We start from the raw sequence: 22,904 nt of genomic DNA on the forward strand, positions 1-22,904 counted from the left end.
CTCGAAGACATCTAGTTCAGTACAATATCAGAGTTCAGTTCTGCTGTCTATAAATGTCTCGACTGACAACATGACCTGTTAATTTTTGTCTCATTTGCTTCAGTTTTTCCTCTACTGTTGTTTAAAGTTCATCTAAGTAAAGTTGTCTGGTTGTTTTTATTTCACTCATTCATTCAGTCAGCAGACTGCAGGTTGTCCAGCAGGGGAGCTGTAACACATCAGCAGAGTTAAAACCTAAAAATATTATAAAATAGTGTGCAAATATGTATTTTATGTTACATTTATTAGCATGAAAGATTTAACACACAAACCCATATTAAATATTTGTTTATTTTTATCAACGCTACACAGAACAAGAACAAGATCTGAAGAAACACTGTACAGACTGTCACCTGTTTCATACACAAGTTTGCAGAATACACGTCTATAAATGTAAAAATATATCTGACTGTCAACTTCAGTCTTCAGCAGGACAGACGTCATTTCACCAAAGTTGCAACATGAGATAATTTCCTCTCAAGTTCATTAAGTAATCAATAGAATCAGCTGTTTGTTTCTGCAGACTAACGCAGGGTTACCGTGTATTTACATACAGTATTACCATGGTGGATTTGTGTTTTACATTTAGACCACAATAACAGCAGTAGACATATTTAATGTTACTATAACTTATAATATTAAAACTGTAACAAGTGATGTTCCTCACATTCCTGTTCTAAACATCTACATCAGATCATAGTGAATAAAATAAAACTATCTATGAAATGTTCCTTTAAACAAACAATTTAACTATTATATGTAATCTGTTTAACAGCTGCCTGTTTATTGTAGATTTACATACAAAAACATCTTTATATTTTGCATCTGTTTGCAGATACAGGTGCTCAGTTTGGTCAGTAGTGATGTCATCATGCTTCCAATAAAAGTGAAGTCTGTTTCAGTCAGAAAACATCCAGGTTCAGTTTTGGTTTTCCCAGTTTGCCCAGTATGTCACATCCTGTCTGGGCGGCGAGCATGGACACCATGACGTTACAGCCGGAGCTCACCGCCACGTCATACGCCGTCTGACCAGCGGCATTCCTGCGCCTCAGGCCGGCCTTACAGCTGGAACACAAACAGCTGGTGGGTGTGATGTCATTATGACAGAGGATGATGTCATGTCTGACAGGTAAGTCAGTCACTTCTCATCATCAGCAGGTGTACAGGTGTGATGTTTGTTACCTGAGCAGGACCTTCGCACACTGCAGGCCTTCAGAGCCCAGAGCTGCAGCCTCATGCAGAGCAGTGTTCTTCATCCTGAGGAAGAGGAAGAGGAGGATTACATTACACTCAAAATTCAAGAGACTTTCTTGCTATTTGCACAGGCACACTGCAGTTCACTGGGTCAAGTTAAGAAAAAGAAAAAAATTACAATACATTCAATTTAGATTAAATTAAAACAAGAGTGGCATGGTCTGAGGAGATATTACATTATTTACAACAGTTATTTATGGAGCTCCTAATGAAGCAGTGGAGCAGCAGCTGGAAGGAGGTTTTGCACATGCAGTTGAACTTCTGTTATTGCAGAGCAACATGATACAGCGATACATTTACCAGAGGGCACCTGACATGGATCTAAATTTTCATGAATATTGGACATTGGAGTAAACTATGACTTCCTGTGTCCACTACATGGCGCTAGAGAACACCCAATAATTATACGTCATGTTGCTGTATATCGTGTAGACTGCACCATGTAAATTTCATGTAAATCAGATGATGTTTGTCACATAAGGCTGGTGGCGCCAAGCATGAGAAATTTGGGGTAGATTGGACAATGTAAAGCCGAGTTACAACAACTTCCTGTTTAATGCCCCAAACATGCTTTGGGCAAAATTGACTGACACGCCAAGCCAAGGGTGTTCCATAAAAACAAAAAACTTCTTTGGATGTCACCTATCAAATTTGGAGTCACTTGGATTAAATCTCTAGGAGGAGTTTGTTAAAGTACAATATCTGTCAATGGCTTCACTTTGCAAAGAAAATGCAGAGTTGATTCCAAATTGGTTGACTTTCAGTTGGACTTATGGTATGACTTCAAGAGGATTTCTTTAAAGTCCAGAAATGTTACATCTGCCTACCAAATTTTGTTCATCTATGTTAAATTTAAAGGAGGGGATTTGACTTTTGTAGGGGGTGCTATTGAGCCATTTTGCTACGTCCAAGCCCATACAATGTACCAAGTTTCATGAGTTTTCGAGCACCCCTAGCACCTCAAAAATGCTGAAAGTAATTAGGAGACGCTAAAGAGCCCAAATGCGACGCCCAAACCCAATTTTGATACAAATTGAAATATTTACAAGTTTGAACATGGGTGCAAAGTTTCATGAGTTTTCGCGGATCCTAAAGGCCTCAAACGTGTTTGTAAAATGAAAATTGACACACAAAATCCTAATGGCTGACCTCCTGTTTGGCAAAAAGATTTGAAAAAATACGGATTATGTCAAGAATGATGACAGTATTGAACCCATCAAATTTTATTAACATCAAAGAAACTTTGTGCCAAAATGACCCTGCGTTTGGGGGCACAATGGAGCCCACTGGTCACCCCCGAGCCCAATCACTATAGAACTTAGCAACTTTCCCCAGTTCTGACGTGTGTGCCAATTTTCGTGACTTTTCGAGCATCTTAAGGCCCTCAAAAATGCAATGGTGTACTATAAGAATAATAATAACAATAATAATCCTTTCAAAAACAATAGGATCCTTGCACTTTCAACGGTCCCCTGGCACTGAAAGTGCTCAGGCCCTAAATATGTGAGAAAATGATGATACAGTCAGGAAATTATTTTATCACTTAAGTGTAATAAATCCCTGTTGTCAGTCAGCTGTTTATTTAACCAATACATAGAAATTGATCTGATTTTAAGGAAGAGTTAGAGAAATATGGAGGCATCACCAAACCCTGACATGCCAACAACTAAACTTACTGTGATAGAGCAACTTCAAGCTGGTGTTCCGCAAAACCAAGTTGCGGCATTATTTGGAGTGAACCCTAGTACCATCTCCAAAGTGAAGGCTAAGTTCCATATAACGGGGGATGTCAGAGACAGGCCGTGAAGTGGGTGTCCCAAGAAGACGACACCCCAAGAAGACCGTTTCCTCACCCTGTCAGCACTTAGGTACTGTAGGCTGTCTTCTACAGATTTGCAGTCAAGGTTTGCAGGACGATATGGCCGACAGCTCTCTGCCCAGACAATTCAGAACAGACTGCACGCAGCCAATCTCCAGTCTCATAGGGCTTGCCTGGTGTCGGCAACACGTGCACTGGAACCTGAACATGTGGAGGAACGTTATGCTCAGCGATGAGTCCGGATTCTGCCTACGGCAGTTGGATCGTTGGGTCAAGGTGTGGAGAAGATGCAGAGAACGCTATTCTGATCGCTGCACCGATAGAGTAACATCTTTTGGTGGAAGCAGGGTGATGGTGTGGGGCGGCATCTCCCTCACTGGAAAAACGAGGCTTGTCATCATTGGAGGCAATCTCAATGCAGAGAGATATCGAGATGAGATTCTGCAACCAGTGGCAATCCCATATCTCCCATATCTCCACAGTCTGGGACCGAACTCTATCCTCCAAGATGACAACGCTCGCCCCCACAGAGCGGGGTTTATCAGAGACCACCTCCAGAATTTGGGAGTGGAGAGGATGGAATGGCCTGCCAGCAGTCCTGCCCTCAACCCCATTGAACACTTGTGGGATCAGCTTGGGCGTGCTCTTCGTGCCAGAGTGACCAACACAACCATGTTGGCTGACTTGTGACAAATGCTGGTTGAAGAATGGGACGCCATCCCACAGCAGAGTGTGACCAGGCTGGTGACCAGCATGAGAAGGAGGTGCCAGGCTGTTGTGGCTGTGTATGGTTCTTCCACACGCTACTGAGGCTCCTGTTTGTTAAATGAATCAATTGTTAAATTGCCAATATGTCATGTTTCTTCAAATTTCAATCATCCAATCCACCAAACACCAAACAAGAGTCAATGGTAGAATGAGCTGTTTGGCATTGGCAGAGAAGATTTGGCAAATTTTTCATGGGTGCAACCCACATACTCAGCTCTGCTGCTCATCCCATAAATTCATGTTCCTTACAAATGTGGCACCATTTGAAAGGGAAATAAACAGCCTTTCCAACGGTATAAGATTTATTGCCCAGAAGCATCATTACAACAAAGAAATAATCTACCAAACGCAAATTTCCTTACTTTTTGTGCTAAGTTTATTTTACATCTAAATGCAAAAATGTTTTCAAATGGTGAGCAGGTTTTAACTTCTCTGTAAATGAGGAAACAGTTTTAATTCCACTTCTCATCCTGGAATGTGGCAAAGCTGGAAACCATTCCCTGTTCTTTCAAACACAACAAGCTCCACTCTGTGCTCATGTTTCCTTGTTCCCTCCCATTCAGATCTACAGTTTGCAGATGGGTGTAACCAACATGTGATGCAGTACAAGAGCTGCAGGCTGCATTTACTGCAGAAACACATGTTGTTAGATCAGAGCTCAAACCTGTTTCACTTCCCCGGAAGTGAAATTCAGACAGTCGTTGCCACTGTAGAGCTGAAATGGCGCAGAAAGGGGATCAGTTGGACCGAGAAACAATCAGCTGTTCGATCTGTCTAGAACCACTAAAGGATCCGGTGACTATTCCCTGTGGACACAGTTACTGCATGAGCTGTATTAAAACACACTGGAATGGAGAAGATGACAACAATATCTACAGCTGTCCTCAATGCAGACGGACCTTCACACCGAGACCTGACCTGGTGAAAAGCACCATGTTAGCAGATTTAGTGGAGCGGCTGAAGAATATTACACTCCATGCTGCTCCTGCTGATCACTGCTATGCTGGACCTGAAGATGTGGCCTGTGATGTCTGCACTGGGAGGAAGCTGAAAGCCCTCAAGTCCTGTCTGGTGTGTCTCATCTCTTACTGTGAGAATCACCTCCAGCCTCATGATGATGTAGCTCCATTAAAGAAACACAAGCTGGTCGACCCCTCGGAGAAGCTCCAGGAGAACATCTGCTCTCGTCACGATGAGGTGATGAAGATGTTCTGCCGTACTGATCAGCAGAGTATCTGTTATCTCTGCTCTGTGGAGGAACATAAAGGCCATGACACAGTCTCAGCTGCAGCAGAAAGGACTGAGAGGCAGAGAGAGCTCGAGGTGAGTCGACAAAACATCCAGCAGAGAATCCAGGACAGAGAGAAAGATGTGAAGCTGCTTCAACAGGAGGTGGAGGCCGTCAGTCACTCTGCTGATAAAGCAGTGGAGGACAGTGAGAAGATCTTCACTGAGCTGATCCGTCTCATCCAGAAAAGAAGCTCTGATGTGAAGCAGCAGATCAGATCCCAGCAGGAAACCGAAGTGAGTCGAGTCAAAGAGCTTCAGGAGAAGCTGGAGCAGGAGATCACTGAGCTGAAGAGGAAAGACACTGAACTGAAGAAGCTCTCACACACAGAGGATCACATCCAGTTTCTACACAACTACCCCTCACTGTCACAACTCAGTGCATCTACAGACTCATCCAGCATCGATATCCGTCCTCTGAGATACTTTGAGGATGCGACAGCAGCTGTGTCAGAGCTCAGAGATCAACTACAGGACATCCTGAGGGAGAAATGGACAAACATCTCACCAACGGGGACTGACGTGGACGTTTTACTGTCAGAAGCAGAACCCAAGACCAGAGCTGAGTTCTTAAAATATTCACATGAAATCATCCTGGATCCAAACACAGCACACACAGAGCTGTTTTTATCTGATGGGAACAGAAAAGCAGAACTAATGAGTCAACACCAGCTTTATTCTAGTCACCCAGACAGATTCACTGGATGTTGTCAGGTCCTGAGTAAAGAGAGTCTGACTGGATGTTGTTACTGGGAGGTGGAGTGGGGAGGGGGAGCAGTTGGTGTAGCAGTCGCATACAAGGATATCAGCAGAACAGGAGACTCGAATGAATGTGGATTTGGTTTTAATGATAAATCTTGGGCTTTATATTATCAAACTAACAGTTACAAATTTTGGTTCAACAAAATCAAAACTCCCATCTCAGGTCCTCATTCCTCCAGAGTAGGAGTGTACCTGGATCACAGAGCAGGTATTCTGTCCTTCTACAGCGTCTCTGAAACCATGACTCTCCTCCACAGAGTCCAGACCACATTCACTCAGCCTCTCCATGCTGGACTTTATTTCTATTATCCTTATTATGGAGACACAGCTGAATTGTGTAAACTGAAATAGACAGAAGTCATTTCAGACTTCATGTGTCAGATTCTGTTGTAATTCTTCATGTTTTTGTCTCCATTGTTTCTGAGAGCTCGTTGCTGTGGTGTTTCTGAACTGCACAGAGATCAGCTGTCAATCAAACTGGGATTGTCAACACTTTTCTTTTCATTTGTTGTTCTGTTGATGTTTTCAGTTTCTTTAAATGTCACTTCTTCCTGCATTTTTATCACTGCTCATGACAATGTCTTTAACCTTCACTGACGTTGATCCAACTGTACTTGCAAAGTGGAACAGTGGTATCTGGGTTGAATCAGAATTTTGGCTTTTCTCAACTAATAGCAGGATGCCTGGCTATTATTCCTGAATTTGCTACTGTTGCTATCAAACCCAAGTTTGCCTATGTAACTGCAGGAAAAGTAATGCACTGGTATCTGTCTTACTGTCAGTACAGCGGTGGACTGTTTTGTTGTCTATGATCGTGAGGAGCGAGCTCTAGAGCTCTTGTGCCTTAAGTTTTCTTAACTTGTGGCTCGGGGCTGTAACACTTTGGGTAGCCAGAGCCAGAGAGGCATTCAAAGGTGCTGTCACCATCTGATGGATGGTGACTGTGTTATGCACTGTGGTCAAAGATGCTGAGGTCATCATCTGGTCCGTCCATTGGGTGGTCATGCTTCTGGGCCAGAATCTCTGCGTATGGCCTTCTAAAGCTTCTAGTGTGTGAATGCCTGTCTTGGCACAGTTGATGGACATGGCGGTTACACTCAGTGTCCCTATGTGGCCTTTTGTCATCCCCCTTTGGACAGTTGTGAGAGTGATCTTTTGAGGCAGTACACCTGTTTGATGTCTGTTCTAGGCTCTGTGCTAGGTAAGAAATAAACTGCTCTAGACAGGGGTTTCCCATTGTTGTCTCTAGAACAGAGGGTGAGATTAAGCAGTTGTCTAGTTCAACAAAACAATGTGGTTGGCTATGGTGTTGCATGGCAGACACCTTGTAGTGTAGTTTGGGCAGCAGACTACCCTAATCAAACAATGTGGTAGCCTACACTATGGAGACAGATTTCAGCATGTACTGAGTGAGATGCATTGCAGCAACAGTCAGAGGATAACTCTATTTCTTATTCAGGCTGGAATGCATGGCAGTAACAGCCATGTACAAGCTCTCTATGTTTCACAGGGCTGATGGTACACTGTGTTTTAATTAAAAAGGGGAGCACTGAAATTAACAGCCAATTCTGACAGCTTGACTAGATTGCATGGAGTATGTGGTATTCTAATACTGAACCAAAATTCTTACAATTCCTACAGAGCAGGTTCAACTTGAATGGCTAGCACAAACAGCAAGCTCTTAATGTAACACTATGGGGAACACTCTAAATACTTAAAATGTTAGTTATCAATAACTCAAGATTTGGGTTATCTAAATTTGGTGAATGAATCTATTTTCACCACAATGCACTTATTTGTAAGTACAGCTGGATGTCTACTCCTGTGGCAGACTAGTTGTGTTGAATATAAAGGCTTTTGGATAGTCTTAAGGTTTTAGATTCCAGAATTTTGGTTTTGGGAAAAAAATAATTTTCCAAACATTGCACAATGATGAATGATTGCCATCAATGGTCTGCCTCACACGGGGGACCATTTTGCTAGGCCTTGGTTACGTGGTTTGGCTATCAGCAACAATTAATGATTATCAAAGATAATTATTAATTATTAAAATCAACAAAAAATATTAATAAGAATTAATAATAATGGGGCACCACCCTGGAGTCAGGGAAAAAGACTGCCAAATTCAGTCTTAAAATTTACTAAACTATCAATTTGGATCTCTGATTAATAATTAACTTAATAACTATAGCCAAAATTACCTATATCAATACCTATACATGTCAAAAGCTAGTTAGAGTTGAAGGATTTTGGAGTTCTTTGCAGAGCAGAGGTTGGCAAAACTCATTCTTGTGCAACATTAAACAGACAGTGTGTATTTACAAAGATAAAAGAGCAATACAAACAACGTGTAATCTGGCTAAATGTACCTATACACAGATGTATGTGTGAGTGTGAGTGTGTATGTAGGTGTAGCACAGGGCATGCAGACAACATTGCTGAGAAAGAGAACAGAAGGTATCAGGTTAGGAAGAGGTTTGTATGCAAGGCCTAGTTACTGGGTGTAACATGTGTGAAGTATAAACTAACCTTAGCTTAATAGTATAGCTATTCAGTAGTTTAACAATGGAAATGCACCGCAACAATAAAACTCAGTGGACACCATTAAACCATCGACGAGGTTAACAGTCTATGCTTAGCCATGCTATGCTATGCTGTATTTTGCTAGGCTATGCCCAGTTGTTACCAAGTCCATGGAGAAAGTGATGCTTTATGGTGTTCTGCTTCTTAGCTGGTGAATCCATGAATGAGCCAGGCTGAGAAGTTTTGGCTTCAAGGCTGAAGGATGCAGGCTTTGCTGGATAGTTGGCGTTCCAGTTGTGCAGAGGGTGCAGGTCACTGTGGAAGCCACTGATCGTGCCTTTGTTGTCAAAGTTTGCCTTTGTTGCTAGGGTTAGGGTTAGGGTTAGGGTTTGCATTGCTGCTTGTTCAGGGGAGTTCTTTGCGTGTCTGCTTGGAGCAGACCACACTAGGTCAGAGAGCTTCAATCTGCAGGAGTCACGAGTAGCTCCTGGGGGGGGGGAGTTTCAGCCCTGCTGCAATGACTCTGCTGCTAGCTGAGCCGTGAGGGGAAAGAAACAGAGAAGAAGGCAACCTCTCGTTTTGTTCGCCTTGTGGAGTTCACACTTGGGTGCGAACAACCAAGGACTCTGGGGAAATTCTTGAGGTTCTTGAGGACTCCCTTTGTGGTCGGCCGGTGAGACCCAACGGCAGTGGATGCTTGTATCTTCACATTTCAGATACAAGCAACCACTGCCAGTTTATACTGATGTTAACTTGCTCTTTTATATGATACTCTGCAACCCAGACGGATGTTTCACAACTCTTACTGTTGTTCTGAAAGTTTGTCCAGAATCACATAAACATGTTATTTTGTTAAGAAGTTGTAAAATAATAAAGTAACATTAGTGGAGCTGATGACAAGTTCAGGTTTTATGGTAAATGGACTGTACTTGTATAGCACCTTTCTGGTCTTCCAACCACTCAAAGCTCTTTTACACTATGTGTCACATTCACCCATTCACACGCTGAATGGGTACAGGGGCTACCATGCAAGGTCCCAACCTGCCAATCAGGGGGAACTAACCATTCACACACATTCATACATTGATGGCACAGCCAAAGAGGAGCAATTTGGGGTTCAGAATCTTGCCCTTTGACATACGGACTGGAGGAGCTGGGAATTGAGCCGCCAATCTTCTGATTAGTGGATGACCCGCTCTACCCCCTGAGCCACAGCTGCCCCATATTTTAACCATCAACCTTTTGGTGAACGGACCAATGCGACAATTCATTTTCATACAACAGCTACTGATAATTATACTCTCATTTATTCCACCACACAGTCATATTTTAGCTACAGCTTTCTCTAACCCTTCACATGATGTTAGCTGGTTATGTAAATACAAGATCCTGGGTGGGCTTGAGTCACCAACCTTTCGGTTAACAGCCGAATGTGCTGACTGATTGCGCCACAGAGACAGCTTTATGAGTTGAGTGAGGAGTAATTTCACTTTCAATTGCGCCTCAAAGGATGAATTTGCATCTAAACACGTCTTTGTGTTGATGTTTAATTTTGATTAATATTTTAAAAATGTTTCAGTCCATGAAACCAACTCTGTTTTTAAAATGGATATTTTACTCGAAGTTTGACATCTAACAGACCCAAACAACAGTTAAGATATCGAGTTATTAGTAAGTTATTAACTTATTAATTAATCATGAATTGTCTTCTTACTGTCCGGACTGCTGGTTGATGTCGGCGCCTTGCTGCACCAGAACAGGAAGGACATCATAGTGACCATTCACCACGGCAACCGCCAGCGCGTGCCGGCCGTCGCTCCCGCAGCAGGAGGGATCCGCCCCCTGTTGGTTAACAAACAAACAGACCAGTCAGAGTTAACATCAGGTGAGCCAGGGGAGCTGCTGATTGGCCGGAGAGGCTTGTACCTGATCCAGGAGCAGCTGGACGACGCTGATCTGACCTCGACCCGGACCAAGCTCCCTCAGCAGCTGACTGTCCTTCACCTGCAGCCAGGACAACCAATCACACACAAGATTCATAAATGGACAGGAAGAACCTCAGTTTGTCTTCTTTTCCATTCAGTCTCCCTTTTAAATCCCAGAAGACTAACAGAAATAAATCTGAGCAGATAAAAGTTTCTTACCGGAGGTTTGGGCGCTGGGTTCAGTTTGAGGGGTTTCATCAGAGCTGTCAGATCATTTCCTGTCAGACACACAAATAAAACCACAGGGGAGCACTGACTGATGGATCATGTTTTATATTTCATTTTATAAGTTTACATGAGTTTTAACAGATGTTTGATCTAACGAGGATGATGACTCATAGCTGTCCACTGACCTCCCAGCAGGTTCCCTCGTGTTGAATGTTTACAGTCATATAAACATCAGGTCACACCAACATTTACAGTCTAACTGAGAAATAAATCAATCAATCATTTCACTGGAATCTCCGTGATCAGTAAATTTGAAGTTTGCACTTTGAGTTCAGCGTTAGTGAACATTTAAACAATAATTCTGTTGACCAACGGCAAACACAGATGACCTTTGAGGGGACAAAGAGCCAGAGAGGTCAAAATGGAGGAAGCCATTGTGTTAGCTGTGTAGCATCATCCACTTTTACTTTACTTTCAGTTAACTGTGTTGACTTATTGTCTAATTAACGAACATTGTTCTGCACAGGCCTTAAACTGAGAACTGACCCCACTGACCTGACTGACCCAACTGATTAATGACTGTTAGCTCACTAGGCTAATACAACACATTGCTATCACTGATGTTTTATATGAGCTGGATACCAGACTCAAATATGGCGCCTGATAATTGCTATGAAAGCTATGAAAGCCCCCCCCCCCCCCCCCCTTTCTAACCTAAATGAAAGTAGGTAGGAAATGTGGACAGTCGCTGAGCCTAAAACAGCTACCAAAGCTGTCAGAGTGCACGTTATTCTAAACCACATAACATGCAGGCAATCAACAACGTTGCTGACATGTTGAACTGACGTTGTTACGTAACGTTGTGTTTATTGTTTCTACATCTGAAAATAACATCTGCATTAAATGGGTAAGAATGGGATCATAACTCGGTGTGAGTATTTTTACCCATTAAATGTTCTTCATTATAAGTTCAGCTCCTCCCTTTACTTTTTTAAATAAGAGTCACTGAGTATTGGTCTATCATGCAACATAGAACTAAAGTATTTCTCATCATCTGAAAAAAACTGCCCTGGAAATTATCCACAATGCCCCAAAAACATATTTCATGAGGACAAAAAAAAGCCGTTGCAAAGAGTAGTATAAATTTCCTGCTCTGCTGTGACCCGAAGCTTTAAACTTTAAAACTTGAAACTTTAAAATGTTTTAGTTTGAACTTCTCATGTATGACTTCACTTTTACTCACCGTTCTAAACTTCTTCTGAGTTTATAAATCTGTCTCTGCACACTTAGATTCTCAGGTTGATTCTCACTCAAATTCATTTTTCACTCATTTTAATAATTAATGAATGTTGTTCATGTAGAGGTTTGTAATGTGAGTTCTTACTGAGGCTGCTGCTGTTGGCAGATCGCTCTGTGATGCTGCTCAGAGTCTCAGACCGACCAGCAGGTAAAACGCCGTCACCTGCTGGTCCGACCTGTTCAGGACCCACCTGAGACCAAACAGATGTCAGTCAGTCACGACTCCACACTTCACTTCATTTTTCTGCCTCATTGAGTCACAGCTCAGGTTCCATTAATCAGACCTGTTTTTCTTCCCGTCCAGCCGACACAAAGCTGACAGTCAGACTGACTTCGTAGCGATCTTCCTGAATCACAGCAGAAACCATCTGAGGAAAGCAGGAACACAACATGTCATGTGACACCCTGGAAGGGAACTGCAGCGCTGCCGACACCTGTTCAGGTGAATCTGATGCCTGACAGCACAAAGTTGTTTAAAACTGAACTGGTGAGGTGAAGGTGAGGAGCAGGTGAGGTGAGGTACAGGTGAAATGAGGTACGGGTGAAGTGAAGTACAGGTGTGTTGAGGTATGTTGTACCCGGCCCAGGCGAGGCTCTCCCAGCAGAGCCCTGAAGGGGGCGTTGTTCTGGGCGTAGCTCCTCAGGTGAGCACACACATGATCCAGCTGCTTCCTCCAGTAACCTGAAGAACAACACAAGAGAAGACTGCTGATATACCTGCTGATACTCACTGCTGCTGTAGTACTTCACCTCAGCCAGGGTAGTAGTATCAGTAGTACTTCACCTCAGCCAGGGTAGTAGTATCAGTAGTAGTATCAGTAGTACTTCACCTCAGCCAGGGTAGTAGTATCAGTAGTACTTCACCTCAGCCAGGGTAGTAGTATCAGTAGTACTTCACCTCAGCCAGGGTAGTAGTATCAGTAGTAGTATCAGTAGTACTTCACCTCAGCCAGGGTAGTAGTATCAGTAGTACTTTACCTTAGCCAGGGTAGTAGTATCAGTAGTAGCATCAGTAGTACTTTACCTTAGCCAGGGTAGTAGTATCAGTAGTAGTATCAGTAGTACTTTACCTCGGCCAGGGTAGTTGTATCAGTAGTACTTTACCTCAGCCAGGGTAGTAGTATCAGTAGTAGCATCAGTAGTACTTTACCTTAGCCAGGGTAGTAGTATCAGTAGTAGTATCAGTAGTAGCATCAGTAGTACTTTACCTTAGCCAGGGTAGTAGTATCAGTAGTACTTTACCTCAGCCAGGGTAGTAGTATCAGTAGTAGCATCAGTAGTACTTTACCTTAGCCAGGGTAGTAGTATCAGTAGTAGCATCAGTAGTACTTTACCTTAGCCAGGGTAGTAGTATCAGTAGTAGTATCAGTAGTAGCATCAGTAGTACTTTACCTTAGCCAGGGTAGTAGTATCAGTAGTACTTTACCTCAGCCAGGGTAGTAGTATCAGTAGTAGCATCAGTAGTACTTTACCTTAGCCAGGGTAGTAGTATCAGTAGTAGCATCAGTAGTACTTTACTTCGGCCATGGTAGTAGTATCAGTAGTAGTATGAGTAGTACTTCACCTCGGCCAGGGTAGTAGTATCAGTAGTAGTATCAGTAGTACTTTACCTCGGCCATGGTAGTAGTATCAGTAGTAGTATCAGTAGTACTTTACCTTAGCCAGGGTAGTAGTATCAGTAGTAGTATCAGTAGTACTTTACCTCAGTATCAGTAGTAGTATCAGTAGTATTTTACCTCGGCCATGGTAGTAGTATCAGTAGTAGTATCAGTAGTATTTTACCTCGGCCATGGTAGTAGTATCAGTAGTAGTATCAGTAGTACTTTACCTCGGCCATGGTAGTAGTATCAGTAGTAGTATCAGTAGTACTTTACCTTAGCCATGGTAGTAGTATCAGTAGTAGTATCAGTAGTATTTTACCTCGGCCATGGTAGTAGTATCAGTAGTAGTATCAGTAGTACTTTACCTCGGCCATGGTAGTAGTATCAGTAGTAGTATCAGTAGTAGTATCAGTAGTATTTTACCTCGGCCATGGTAGTAGTATCAGTAGTAGTATCAGTAGTATTTTACCTCGGCCATGGTAGTAGTATCAGTAGTAGTATCAGTAGTACTTTACCTCGGCCATGGTAGTAGTATCAGTAGTAGTATCAGTAGTACTTTACCTCGGCCATGGTAGTAGTATCAGTAGTAGTATCAGTAGTAGTATCAGTAGTATTTTACCTCGGCCATGGTAGTAGTATCAGTAGTAGTATCAGTAGTAGTATCAGTAGTACTTTACCTCGGCCTGGGCTGATGGCGGTCAGCAGTGGTTGGCGGTCTCTGGACACCTGCTGCCTGCTGAGTTGTAGCGCCCTCTGCTGCTCCTTCCTGTGGAGCTTGGTGGCTGATGGGTAATAGAGTCCTACAGTCTGTGTGTACTGCTCTGCAGTGGGCGGGGCTAACGGCACACCGGGCACGGCGCCAGATGAGGGCATGGCCTTCCAGGTGGCATCATGGGAAATCGAGGTTGAAGCCTGCTCACACAGAGAGGACTCAGCTGGTTAACCTGATATATGTTGTGTGTGACGTGCTGTCGGCGGTAAAGTGTACCTGGTTGGTGGTGGCGCCCCCTGTGGGCTGGGTAGTGTTGCTGCAGTGTACCTGAGAGGATGTGGTCGGGGCCGGTGCTTCCAGGAAGACGCCACAAGCAGCGCAGTAGAAGGCATACGGGTGTCCGCTCGCTCCACACCGCCAACACATGACACAGCTGGCTGCATGGCCGGGCTAACAACACACATCACATCACTACATGTCACACATTAGCTTTGCACAAAGACAGGAAGCAGGGAGAAGCTGTTAGCTTAGCTCCATCAAAAGAGAAAAAAAGAGACCCTCCAACAACTGCATGTTTTTATCTTGTTTATAATTATTTGCAGAAATCAAAATGTAAAAAAGAGCTAAGGAGAGGATTACTTGTAAATCAGACAACTTTAACAGTATTATTAGCTGTAGTAGTAATTTTAGCTGTAGCTAGCAGTAGTTTCAGCAGTAACAGTAGTTTAAGCTGTAGCAGTAGTTTTCGCTGTAAAAGCAGTAACAGTAGTTAAACAAACATGTAAATCAGACAGCTTTGGAGTTGACCTTTCATGTTTGACAGATTCTGGTAATGTCAACATTTATCAAAGGATGATTGTGTTGGACACCACCAGACAAGCTAACACTGCTCAGTGAGCGGTTGTTTATTTCAGTGCAGTTTGAGCTCTGAGCTAATTTGTGGCATGATGCTAAGTTTGAGTTAGCTGGTTGACTGCAGATTAACTACAGACTAACTGCAGGCTAACAGCAGGCTAACAGCAGGCTAACTACAAGCTAACAGCAGGCTAACTGCAGGCTAACTGCAGGCTAACAGCTTCTGAACTAATTTCTGTGCTAAAAAAGCAGCTTAATAAGTTCCTGCTGTAGTAATTAGTATGTATTCAAACTAAAGTGCTGTCTCGTTTAAGGTCACTCAATAATGACTTTGCTTGCTTGATTCAGAGGTCTGGTGTGAGGCTAATCTATATGGAGGACTACAAGGGTCACGGAAATAGTAATAAAGCATTTCATTAATTAATAACTAACAATTCAAAAGAGGAATTAAAAAAAGAATTTACAAATAAAATAATTATCCATCAATAAATTGTTCAATTTAAAAAGGAATTTACAAAAGCAACTTGGAAATAGTCAATAATAATAATTTAATACTATTTCCGTAAATCTAGCTGTGTGAAGACTCTGTTTATAACTAAACTAACATGACACAGCCTGGTGGTTACTGCACTGCTAACTTAAAACATGCTAATGAAGGCCTTGGAGTTGTTAGCTCTATTTGTGCTGAGCTAGGCTAGCATAGAGCTAGCTATACTAGAAGCAGACAGCCTCATCGCATCAACTAACAACAGATACAAATCAGTGGTGGAAAGTAACTAAGTACATTTACTCAAATACTGCACTTAAGTACAATTTACAAGGTTTGGAGCATTTCCATGTGATGCTACTTTATACTTCCACTCCACTACATTTCAGAAGGAAATTTTGTACTTTCTACTCTAAAATTTTTACTAAAATATTACATAAAATAACATAATGATAAGAAAATAAATCACTCTGCTTTACTGAGGATTAAACCAGTGGTTGCCACATACTGTTTGGCTCGTGGCTCTGTATAAATCATCAGTGTGTATTTGTCTCTTTGTCCTGTTTGCTGTTTGCAGTCCCACTAGTAGTCTGTCCTCACCTGTTTTCAGTCACAGGTTGGTCAGCTGTGTGTGATGTCATGTGTGAGCTCAGGTGTGTGTTCACCTTGGAGCCGCACCAGTCGCAGTATCTGGCGTCGCTGTGGTTTATACGTTTACATCTGGAGCACGACAACATCCTGCTGTCTGCTGACGGGACAGAGGGGGCGCCGTTACCGACACACACCGCCTGCAGTGTGTGAATGATCAAAATAATAAAATGTTCAGCAATGAAATTATCAGCAATGAATCAGAATGAATAAATTATATTATGCATATAATTATATTATATTGTGTTTTTGTATCAGTGTGTGCAGGTCTGTGTTCAGGTGTGTGTGTAGATGTGTGTATGTGCGTGTGTGCACGTGTTACCGGCTGCAGGTGGCTCTCGCAGGTCAAACAGCTGGAGATGTGAGCTGGATTTCCGCTTCCACAGCAAACACAAACAATATGATCCTACACAGCAAACACACACACACACACACACACACACACACACACACACACACACACACACACAGCAAACACACACATACACACACACACACACACACACACACACACAGCAAACACACACACACACACACACACACACACACACAGACAAACACACACACACACACAAACACACACACACACACAGACAAACACACAAACACACACACACAGCAAACACACACACACACACACACACGAAAACATCACAGTATTATAAGAATCCATTTTATTTGGAAACTTATGAGATTGAAATTGTAATTTTACTTTTAAAAGTCAATATTATGGGAGAAAGTGAAGTTCAACAAGAAAATGTATATTATGAGAAAAAGCGGTAATTTCACAAGGAAAATATTGCAATAATTAAATTGTAATTTCACAAGATAAACTTAAAATTTTATGAGAAAACATCACAATATTATGAGAATAAAGTTTTAGATCTTACTAGAAACACATTATGACAACAAACAGTTAGTAAGCCAATTATTAGAAATTATTAAAGAGGAAAAGAAAATATTACGAGAAACATCAAAACATTATAAGATTTACACTGTAATTTTACAAGATAAACTGTGAATTCTACAAGAAAACATCTATATGATAATATAAATGATAACATTATAACATCATGAACAATGTGTTAAGTTTCAGTACTTTAAACAATGAAAATGGTTGAAATTTCAAATTTAAGTGGTTGAGACAGTCAAAGCATGTGTGTGTGTGTGTGTGTGTGTGTGTGTGTGTGTGTGTGTGTGTGTGTGTACCTGCAGTCGAAGGCTGGACTGTGGTTGTAGCTGTTGATGGATGGAAGCTTCACAGATCAAACAGGTCTCAGCGTTCACAGGAACCACAGTGTGACAGAACAAGCAGCGCAACATCTGACACCAAAACACACATAAACTCGGTATGACATCACGATGACACGTCACTGTTAAACTGTGGCTGTGAACCAATAAGAACAACATTTCCAAACAGCTGACAGAACACGGACGCCATGAAATGACGACTAAAGTAACAATGAACATCAGAAGATGACTCTAAGATGTTCGGGTGTATCTGAGACGTCCGGGTGTATCTGAGACGTCCGGGTGTATCTGAGACGTTCGGGTGTATCTGAGACGTTCGGGTGTATCTGGGATGTTCTGTGTATCTGAGACGTTCGGGTGAATCTGAGATGTTCAGGTGTATCTGAGACGTTCGGGTGTATCTGAGACGTTCGGGTGTATCTGAGACGTTCGGGTGTATCTGGGATGTTCAGGTGTATCTGAGACGTTCGGGTGTATCTGAGACGTTCGGGTGTATCTGAGACGTTCGGGTGTATCTGGGATGTTCTGTGTATCTGAGACGTTCGGGTGAATCTGAGATGTTCAGGTGTATCTGAGACGTTCGGGTGTATCTGAGACGTTCGGGTGTATCTGAGACATTCAGGTGAATCTGGGATGTTCAGTGCAGTACCTGTCCTCCCTCAGCAGGGGGCAGTCTCTGTTCAGGTAACGGAGGAACCACAGCGCCACACTGAGCACAGAACCGAGCCAAAGGATCCGAAGGACGAAGACTCAAACACTGAGCACACCTGGACAGAGCAACCGGCAGGTTATTGGGCTGATTTGTTGATTTGAAATGTTTTGACAAAGCTCAAGATGAACTCTTCCTTATTTCACTGTTACACATTAAATCCATAACACATTTATTATAAACTAGCTCGTTCTCTGTTTGTTCTGTTTGATATCAAGTTGCTCTTGTTTCAAATGTTTTTGGGTTTTTTTGATAAATTAATGTCATATAAATGACTTGTTTTTGTTCACTATGTCACGGACGCTGTGGATGTTTTTTATGCACCATCAACATCTGGTAAACATGTACAGACTCCTGAAAATGTCTTTGATCCTGTAAACAGTAAATTTGTTCAAAATGAACTGATCACCCTGAAAGACACGAGGATTTGTTTTTTTCCAAAAACACGAGGTGAGACGACTGATCAGGAAAAGAATATTGATTGTAACATAAAAAAAATATGGCTGAAATGATCAGCTGTCAACATACTTTTGGCTTTTGTGGCGCCATTGATGTGGTACAGTTTATTATCATGTTCCACATCGGTACAACTATGTCTGTGACACCCACTAATGAATTTTTTGGTTATTTGAATAATTGTTTCAACAGACCGCCAGCAGAGGCCGCAGACATACAGCGACGTCACTCACATGCTGTCAGCTGTGCAAGCTAGCTGCACCAGTGACGGCAAGCATGACGTCATATTATTTGTTGCTTGCAGGTGAGAAATTATATGTCATAAAGTATTGACGGTAAATTGTTGTTAACTTGTAATGTTCGTTAATGCAGTGTTGAATGTGTTTTGTATGAATAAGAAGCTGAAGATTATGTGACTGTTTGTTTACTAGCATAGCATGCTAGTCTCATGTTAGCCGTCTAATTAGCTTTGTTTCTTTTAACTTTTACAGTTTTATTACAGTCGTGGTTACGTTATATAGTTGATTAGCTGTTACAAAATGGTGCTTAGTCATGTTAGGGTTATTGTCTTTAACAAAGGCATTTTTATTTATCATTTCATGATGTACCGGCATAATGTCAGAGTAGTGGAACTGAATACAGTAGGAATTATTACCTGATTTATTATAATGTATATAAGCAAAGCCATGCATAGAAGCGAGCTGTGCCAGTGAATGAGAGCATGACTACATCATTTTATTTGTTACTTGCAGAAATATTAAAACATGTGGCAGCTGAATCCTGTTATTCAACAGCTGCAACATGATGTACGTACATATGGAAATCCTGGAGGAAACCTCAGAGGGTCCTGAAATACTTACAAAGGATCTTCTGACAAAAATCAGAACTGAGATGAAGGACAGAAAGAACAAATACATGCTAACGTGCTAACTGTCCATTAGCAGACACTTCAGCGCCTGTTCGTACCGCAGGAAGTCGGTCTCTCTTTGGATTCGGGTCGTCTGCGTGCTGCTCAGCTGCTTCAATACGCCCAAACTCTGACAGACAGGAAACACAACAGAATAAACAGAAGTCAATAGTTTCAGCACTGCGGCAGAGAACTGTTAGTCTGAAAGAGTCGGGTTGTTTGGCCTGTTTACCGCTGACTGGGAGCATTGAGAGGAACCAGTTTGGGTGGCGGCGGCGGTCGGAGATCCCAGTCGACTCTTCAGGAAACGAGGACCTGATGGAGGAGAGGTGGTTCCCATCATCCTCGGCTCTGAAGACAGACAACAGTAAATCTGTGTCAGTTTAGTTTCTGACAGATTGTTTAATTTGAACTACGCTAGGCTAAGCTAGGCTAACATCCTGGATCACACGTCAGAGCGTCCTTGAAAAAATGTTTGATTTTGCTTCTCAAAAAATTGCGATACAGTTTGTGATGTTTTATGTGCCCAGAGCAGACCTGGAGGCCTCAGTGACGAACCGGCAGAGTTCTCAGCAGACCACCAAGTTCCTTCAGACGGACGCTGAAATGAAAACAAGCGACTGATGAACGTGAAGGATTTCTTTATCTCAAATCTGCACAGTGTTTGTTTCACTTTAAACCATCAGGACTATGTGCCGTTCTGTCAGAGCTAATGTGGATCCTCTGCAGGGGCAGTAAGACACGGGGCTGATGGGAAATGTAAGTCTGAATGTGGTGAGGATGTTTGATTACCTGCTGGTCGCTCTGCAGGAAGTTCTCCTCATCCTCCTTCCTGCTGTTTGAATCCACAAGTTCAACAAAGAAAACCTTCGTCACTGTGGAGCTTTCTCTGCCGTCACTGCGGAAAAGATGCAGCAAAGGTTCCACGTCAGAGAAAACTCACATATTAAACGGGCAGACTGAGTGTAGTTTCTATACTTATTTCCCAAAATGTTGAACGATTCCTTTCCTGTAACCTCCTCCCAGTGTCAGAGTGTCAGGTGAGCAGTTACCTGGTGACAGCCAGAGCTCTGACAGCCACCCGACCAGCGGGCAGCAGGATCGGCTCGCTGTACTTCCTGCTGCTGCCCGCTGACCCCCGTTGTATGGCTGCCGGCTTCGACCCATCCAGAGTGTAGAAGATCAGCACTGCAGGAGTGTCTGCAGAGACAAAAACACCCGTTAAACACACCTGGCGACACTATAGCTGTATAACCAATCAGAGGGTCAGGAAGGTCGGATAGTCAACGCTGCCTGACAGACAAAACTCAGGACAGAAGAGTTCATGTTGTACTGCAGATCATAGAGGCCACTTTCTGGTCACGTTATAGATCCACGTAGACCTTCATATCTACACAGACTGTAACCGATCAGGGATGAAGTTCATGAAGTGAAATCTGCGTCATCCTTCCACCTGATGTCTGTCTAAAGCTCAGTCTACAGTGTTCAGAGGTGAAAATAAAACACGATTAAATCAGCTTTTTCTTTTGAGGTCAGTGTGAGCAGCTGATAATAAAAAGCAGATCACACAGACTCAGGTCATAGAAATATCTCAAAGCTTTACATGGATTATAGAAGCTGAAACAATATACTGGATATAAAGATTACATCACGACTGGAGGGAAAATTAAATAAACATCTGATGGTGGTTTACCTGACTGGATGGAGACGGGTGTGCTGGTGTCGATGTGGTTCTTGGCTCTGTGTGTCTGCAGGTGGATGATGGGAATGATGAGCGGAGCCGCCACCGATCCTGCTGTCATGACGACGACTATCCAGCTTTCAATCAATCGATCAGTCAGTCAGTCAATCAGATCAATATCTGTTTCTGTAGTTTAAGTATTACAGCAAAGTACACAAGTATTATGAGCTTGATGTAGTTAAAGTATTGCAGTAAAAGTACATAAGTATTATGAGCTTGATGCAGTTAAAGTATTGCAGTAAAAGTACATAAGTATTATGAGCTTGATGTAGTTAAAGTATTGCAGTAAAAGTACATAAGTATTATGAGCTTGATGTAGTTAAAGTATTGCAGTAAAAGTACATAAGTATTATGAGCTTGATGTAGTTAAAGTATTGCAGTAAAAGTACATAAGTATTATGAGCTTGATGTAGTTAAAGTATTGCAGTAAAAGTAGTGGTTTGGTCCCTCTGACTGATATATTATTATATATGACATCATTAGATTATTAATAGTGAAGCATCAGTGTTAGAGCAGCATGTTACTGTTGTAGCTGCTGGAGGTGGAGCTAGTTTACACTACTTTATATACAGTTAGCTAGTTTAGTCCAGTGGTTCCCAACCTAGGGGTGGGGCCCCTCCAAAGGGTCAGCAGATAAATCTGAGGGGTGGTGAGATGATTAATGGGAGAGGAAAGAAGAAAAAACAAAGTTCTGATACACAAATCTGTTTTCAGTTTTTGGACTTTTTCTCTAATCTTTGATTTTTGCTGAAATATTGGATCATTTGAACATTTATTGAAATGAAAGCATGTGAGAAGTTTAGAGGGAAAAGGTGTTGTATTTTAAAAGCTTGTTATATTATCCATTGTGTCAAATCTTCATCTGAAAAGTAATTAAAGCTTCAAATAAATGTAGTGGAGTAGAAAGTACAATATTTCCCTCCCCTGTGTGCAGTCTGCAGCATATCTGACGGCTTCACTTTATCTTCCGGGAAACAAACGAACCTTCAGGTGAATTTAATTAATTAGTAATTAATTTGCAGTCTGAACTTCAACAGAGACACAAACAGATTTATCGTACTGCGCATGTCTGCTCACATTAATACTGAATAATCGGTCTTACTTTGGATGAAACAGGACAGTTTGGTTGATCCGGATCCAGCAGCCGTTTACACGAGCGTCACCATAGCAACGAGGGCTGCCCGGTGGAGCGCTCGTTTCATACGCACTAAGTGACGGAGGAGGGCGGGACGATTAAAACCGTGGAGAGCTCTATCTATCTATCTATCTATCTATCTATCTATCTATCTATCTATCTATCTATCTATCTATCTATCTATCCAAAGCTTTAAAACACAAATTGGTAATATCAATGCAAAAAAAGCCGTAAAAAGTAATGTCAAGAGAATGTAGGAAATAAGTTTTATTAGCAATTTGTTATCACTTCATGGTATTAACCATAATTCCAAGAAAATGTTTATATTGTTCTTAATTATATTGTGTTTTGTATGACATTGTTTGATAGGTGGATGTGTACTGTTTTAGTCTCAGTGCGATTTAAATATTATTTTGCGTACTATGAATTTTACAAGTTGTCATTTTATTCTAATTTTAGGAGGACAAAGGATGAAAATTAACCCTCTAGGCTTTTTAA

At 42.1% G+C, this 22,904-nt stretch overlaps 1 protein-coding gene and 1 long non-coding RNA gene across 5 annotated transcripts; one reads left to right on the forward strand and one right to left on the reverse strand.

Annotated features, from left to right (window-relative positions):
* Positions 1-314: 314 nt before the first annotated feature.
* dzank1 (double zinc ribbon and ankyrin repeat domains 1) lies at positions 315-22,743 on the reverse strand. Of its 4 annotated transcripts, none has more exons than XM_044344190.1 (21): positions 22,374-22,731; positions 21,224-21,348; positions 20,583-20,730; positions 20,323-20,428; positions 20,068-20,131; positions 19,763-19,881; positions 19,590-19,660; positions 18,108-18,225; positions 17,417-17,530; positions 16,530-16,613; positions 16,225-16,347; positions 14,494-14,667; positions 14,183-14,417; positions 12,483-12,586; positions 12,189-12,272; positions 11,990-12,095; positions 10,597-10,655; positions 10,379-10,456; positions 10,167-10,294; positions 1,222-1,296; positions 315-1,104 (listed from the first exon to the last, which is right to left on the reverse strand). In XM_044344190.1, exons 2-21 carry the CDS (start codon positions 21,330-21,332, stop codon positions 942-944), a joined length of 2,262 nt encoding a protein of 753 aa, XP_044200125.1. In that variant the 5' UTR covers positions 21,333-21,348; positions 22,374-22,731; the 3' UTR covers positions 315-941. The 4 variants fall into 4 exon arrangements, with proteins under 4 accessions (XP_044200125.1, XP_044200126.1, XP_044200124.1 ...); XM_044344191.1 differs by having other exon boundaries at positions 14,545-14,667; positions 21,224-21,397; positions 22,374-22,727; XM_044344189.1 differs by having other exon boundaries at positions 21,224-21,397; positions 22,374-22,727.
* Positions 18,175-20,198, forward strand: LOC122976097. The gene is made up of 3 exons (XR_006400800.1): positions 18,175-18,245; positions 18,816-18,927; positions 20,061-20,198. It is a non-coding gene; the product is annotated as an uncharacterized LOC122976097 (long non-coding RNA).
* Positions 22,744-22,904: the final 161 nt, after the last annotated feature.

Source organism: Thunnus albacares, chromosome 3 (genome assembly GCF_914725855.1).
Source record: "Thunnus albacares chromosome 3, fThuAlb1.1, whole genome shotgun sequence".
NCBI lineage: Eukaryota > Metazoa > Chordata > Actinopteri > Scombriformes > Scombridae > Thunnus > Thunnus albacares.

Coding starts and splice junctions, on each gene's coding strand:
- dzank1 (XM_044344190.1), bottom strand. CDS start 21,332: ATGACAGCAGGATCGGTGGCGGCTCCGCTCATCATTCCCATCATCCAC. Junction 10,656..11,989: donor TGCCAACAGCAGCAGCCTCA/GTAAGAACTCAC, acceptor TGTGTCTGACAG/GAAATGATCTGACAGCTCTG. Junction 10,457..10,596: donor ACCCAGCGCCCAAACCTCCG/GTAAGAAACTTT, acceptor TCCTGGCTGCAG/GTGAAGGACAGTCAGCTGCT.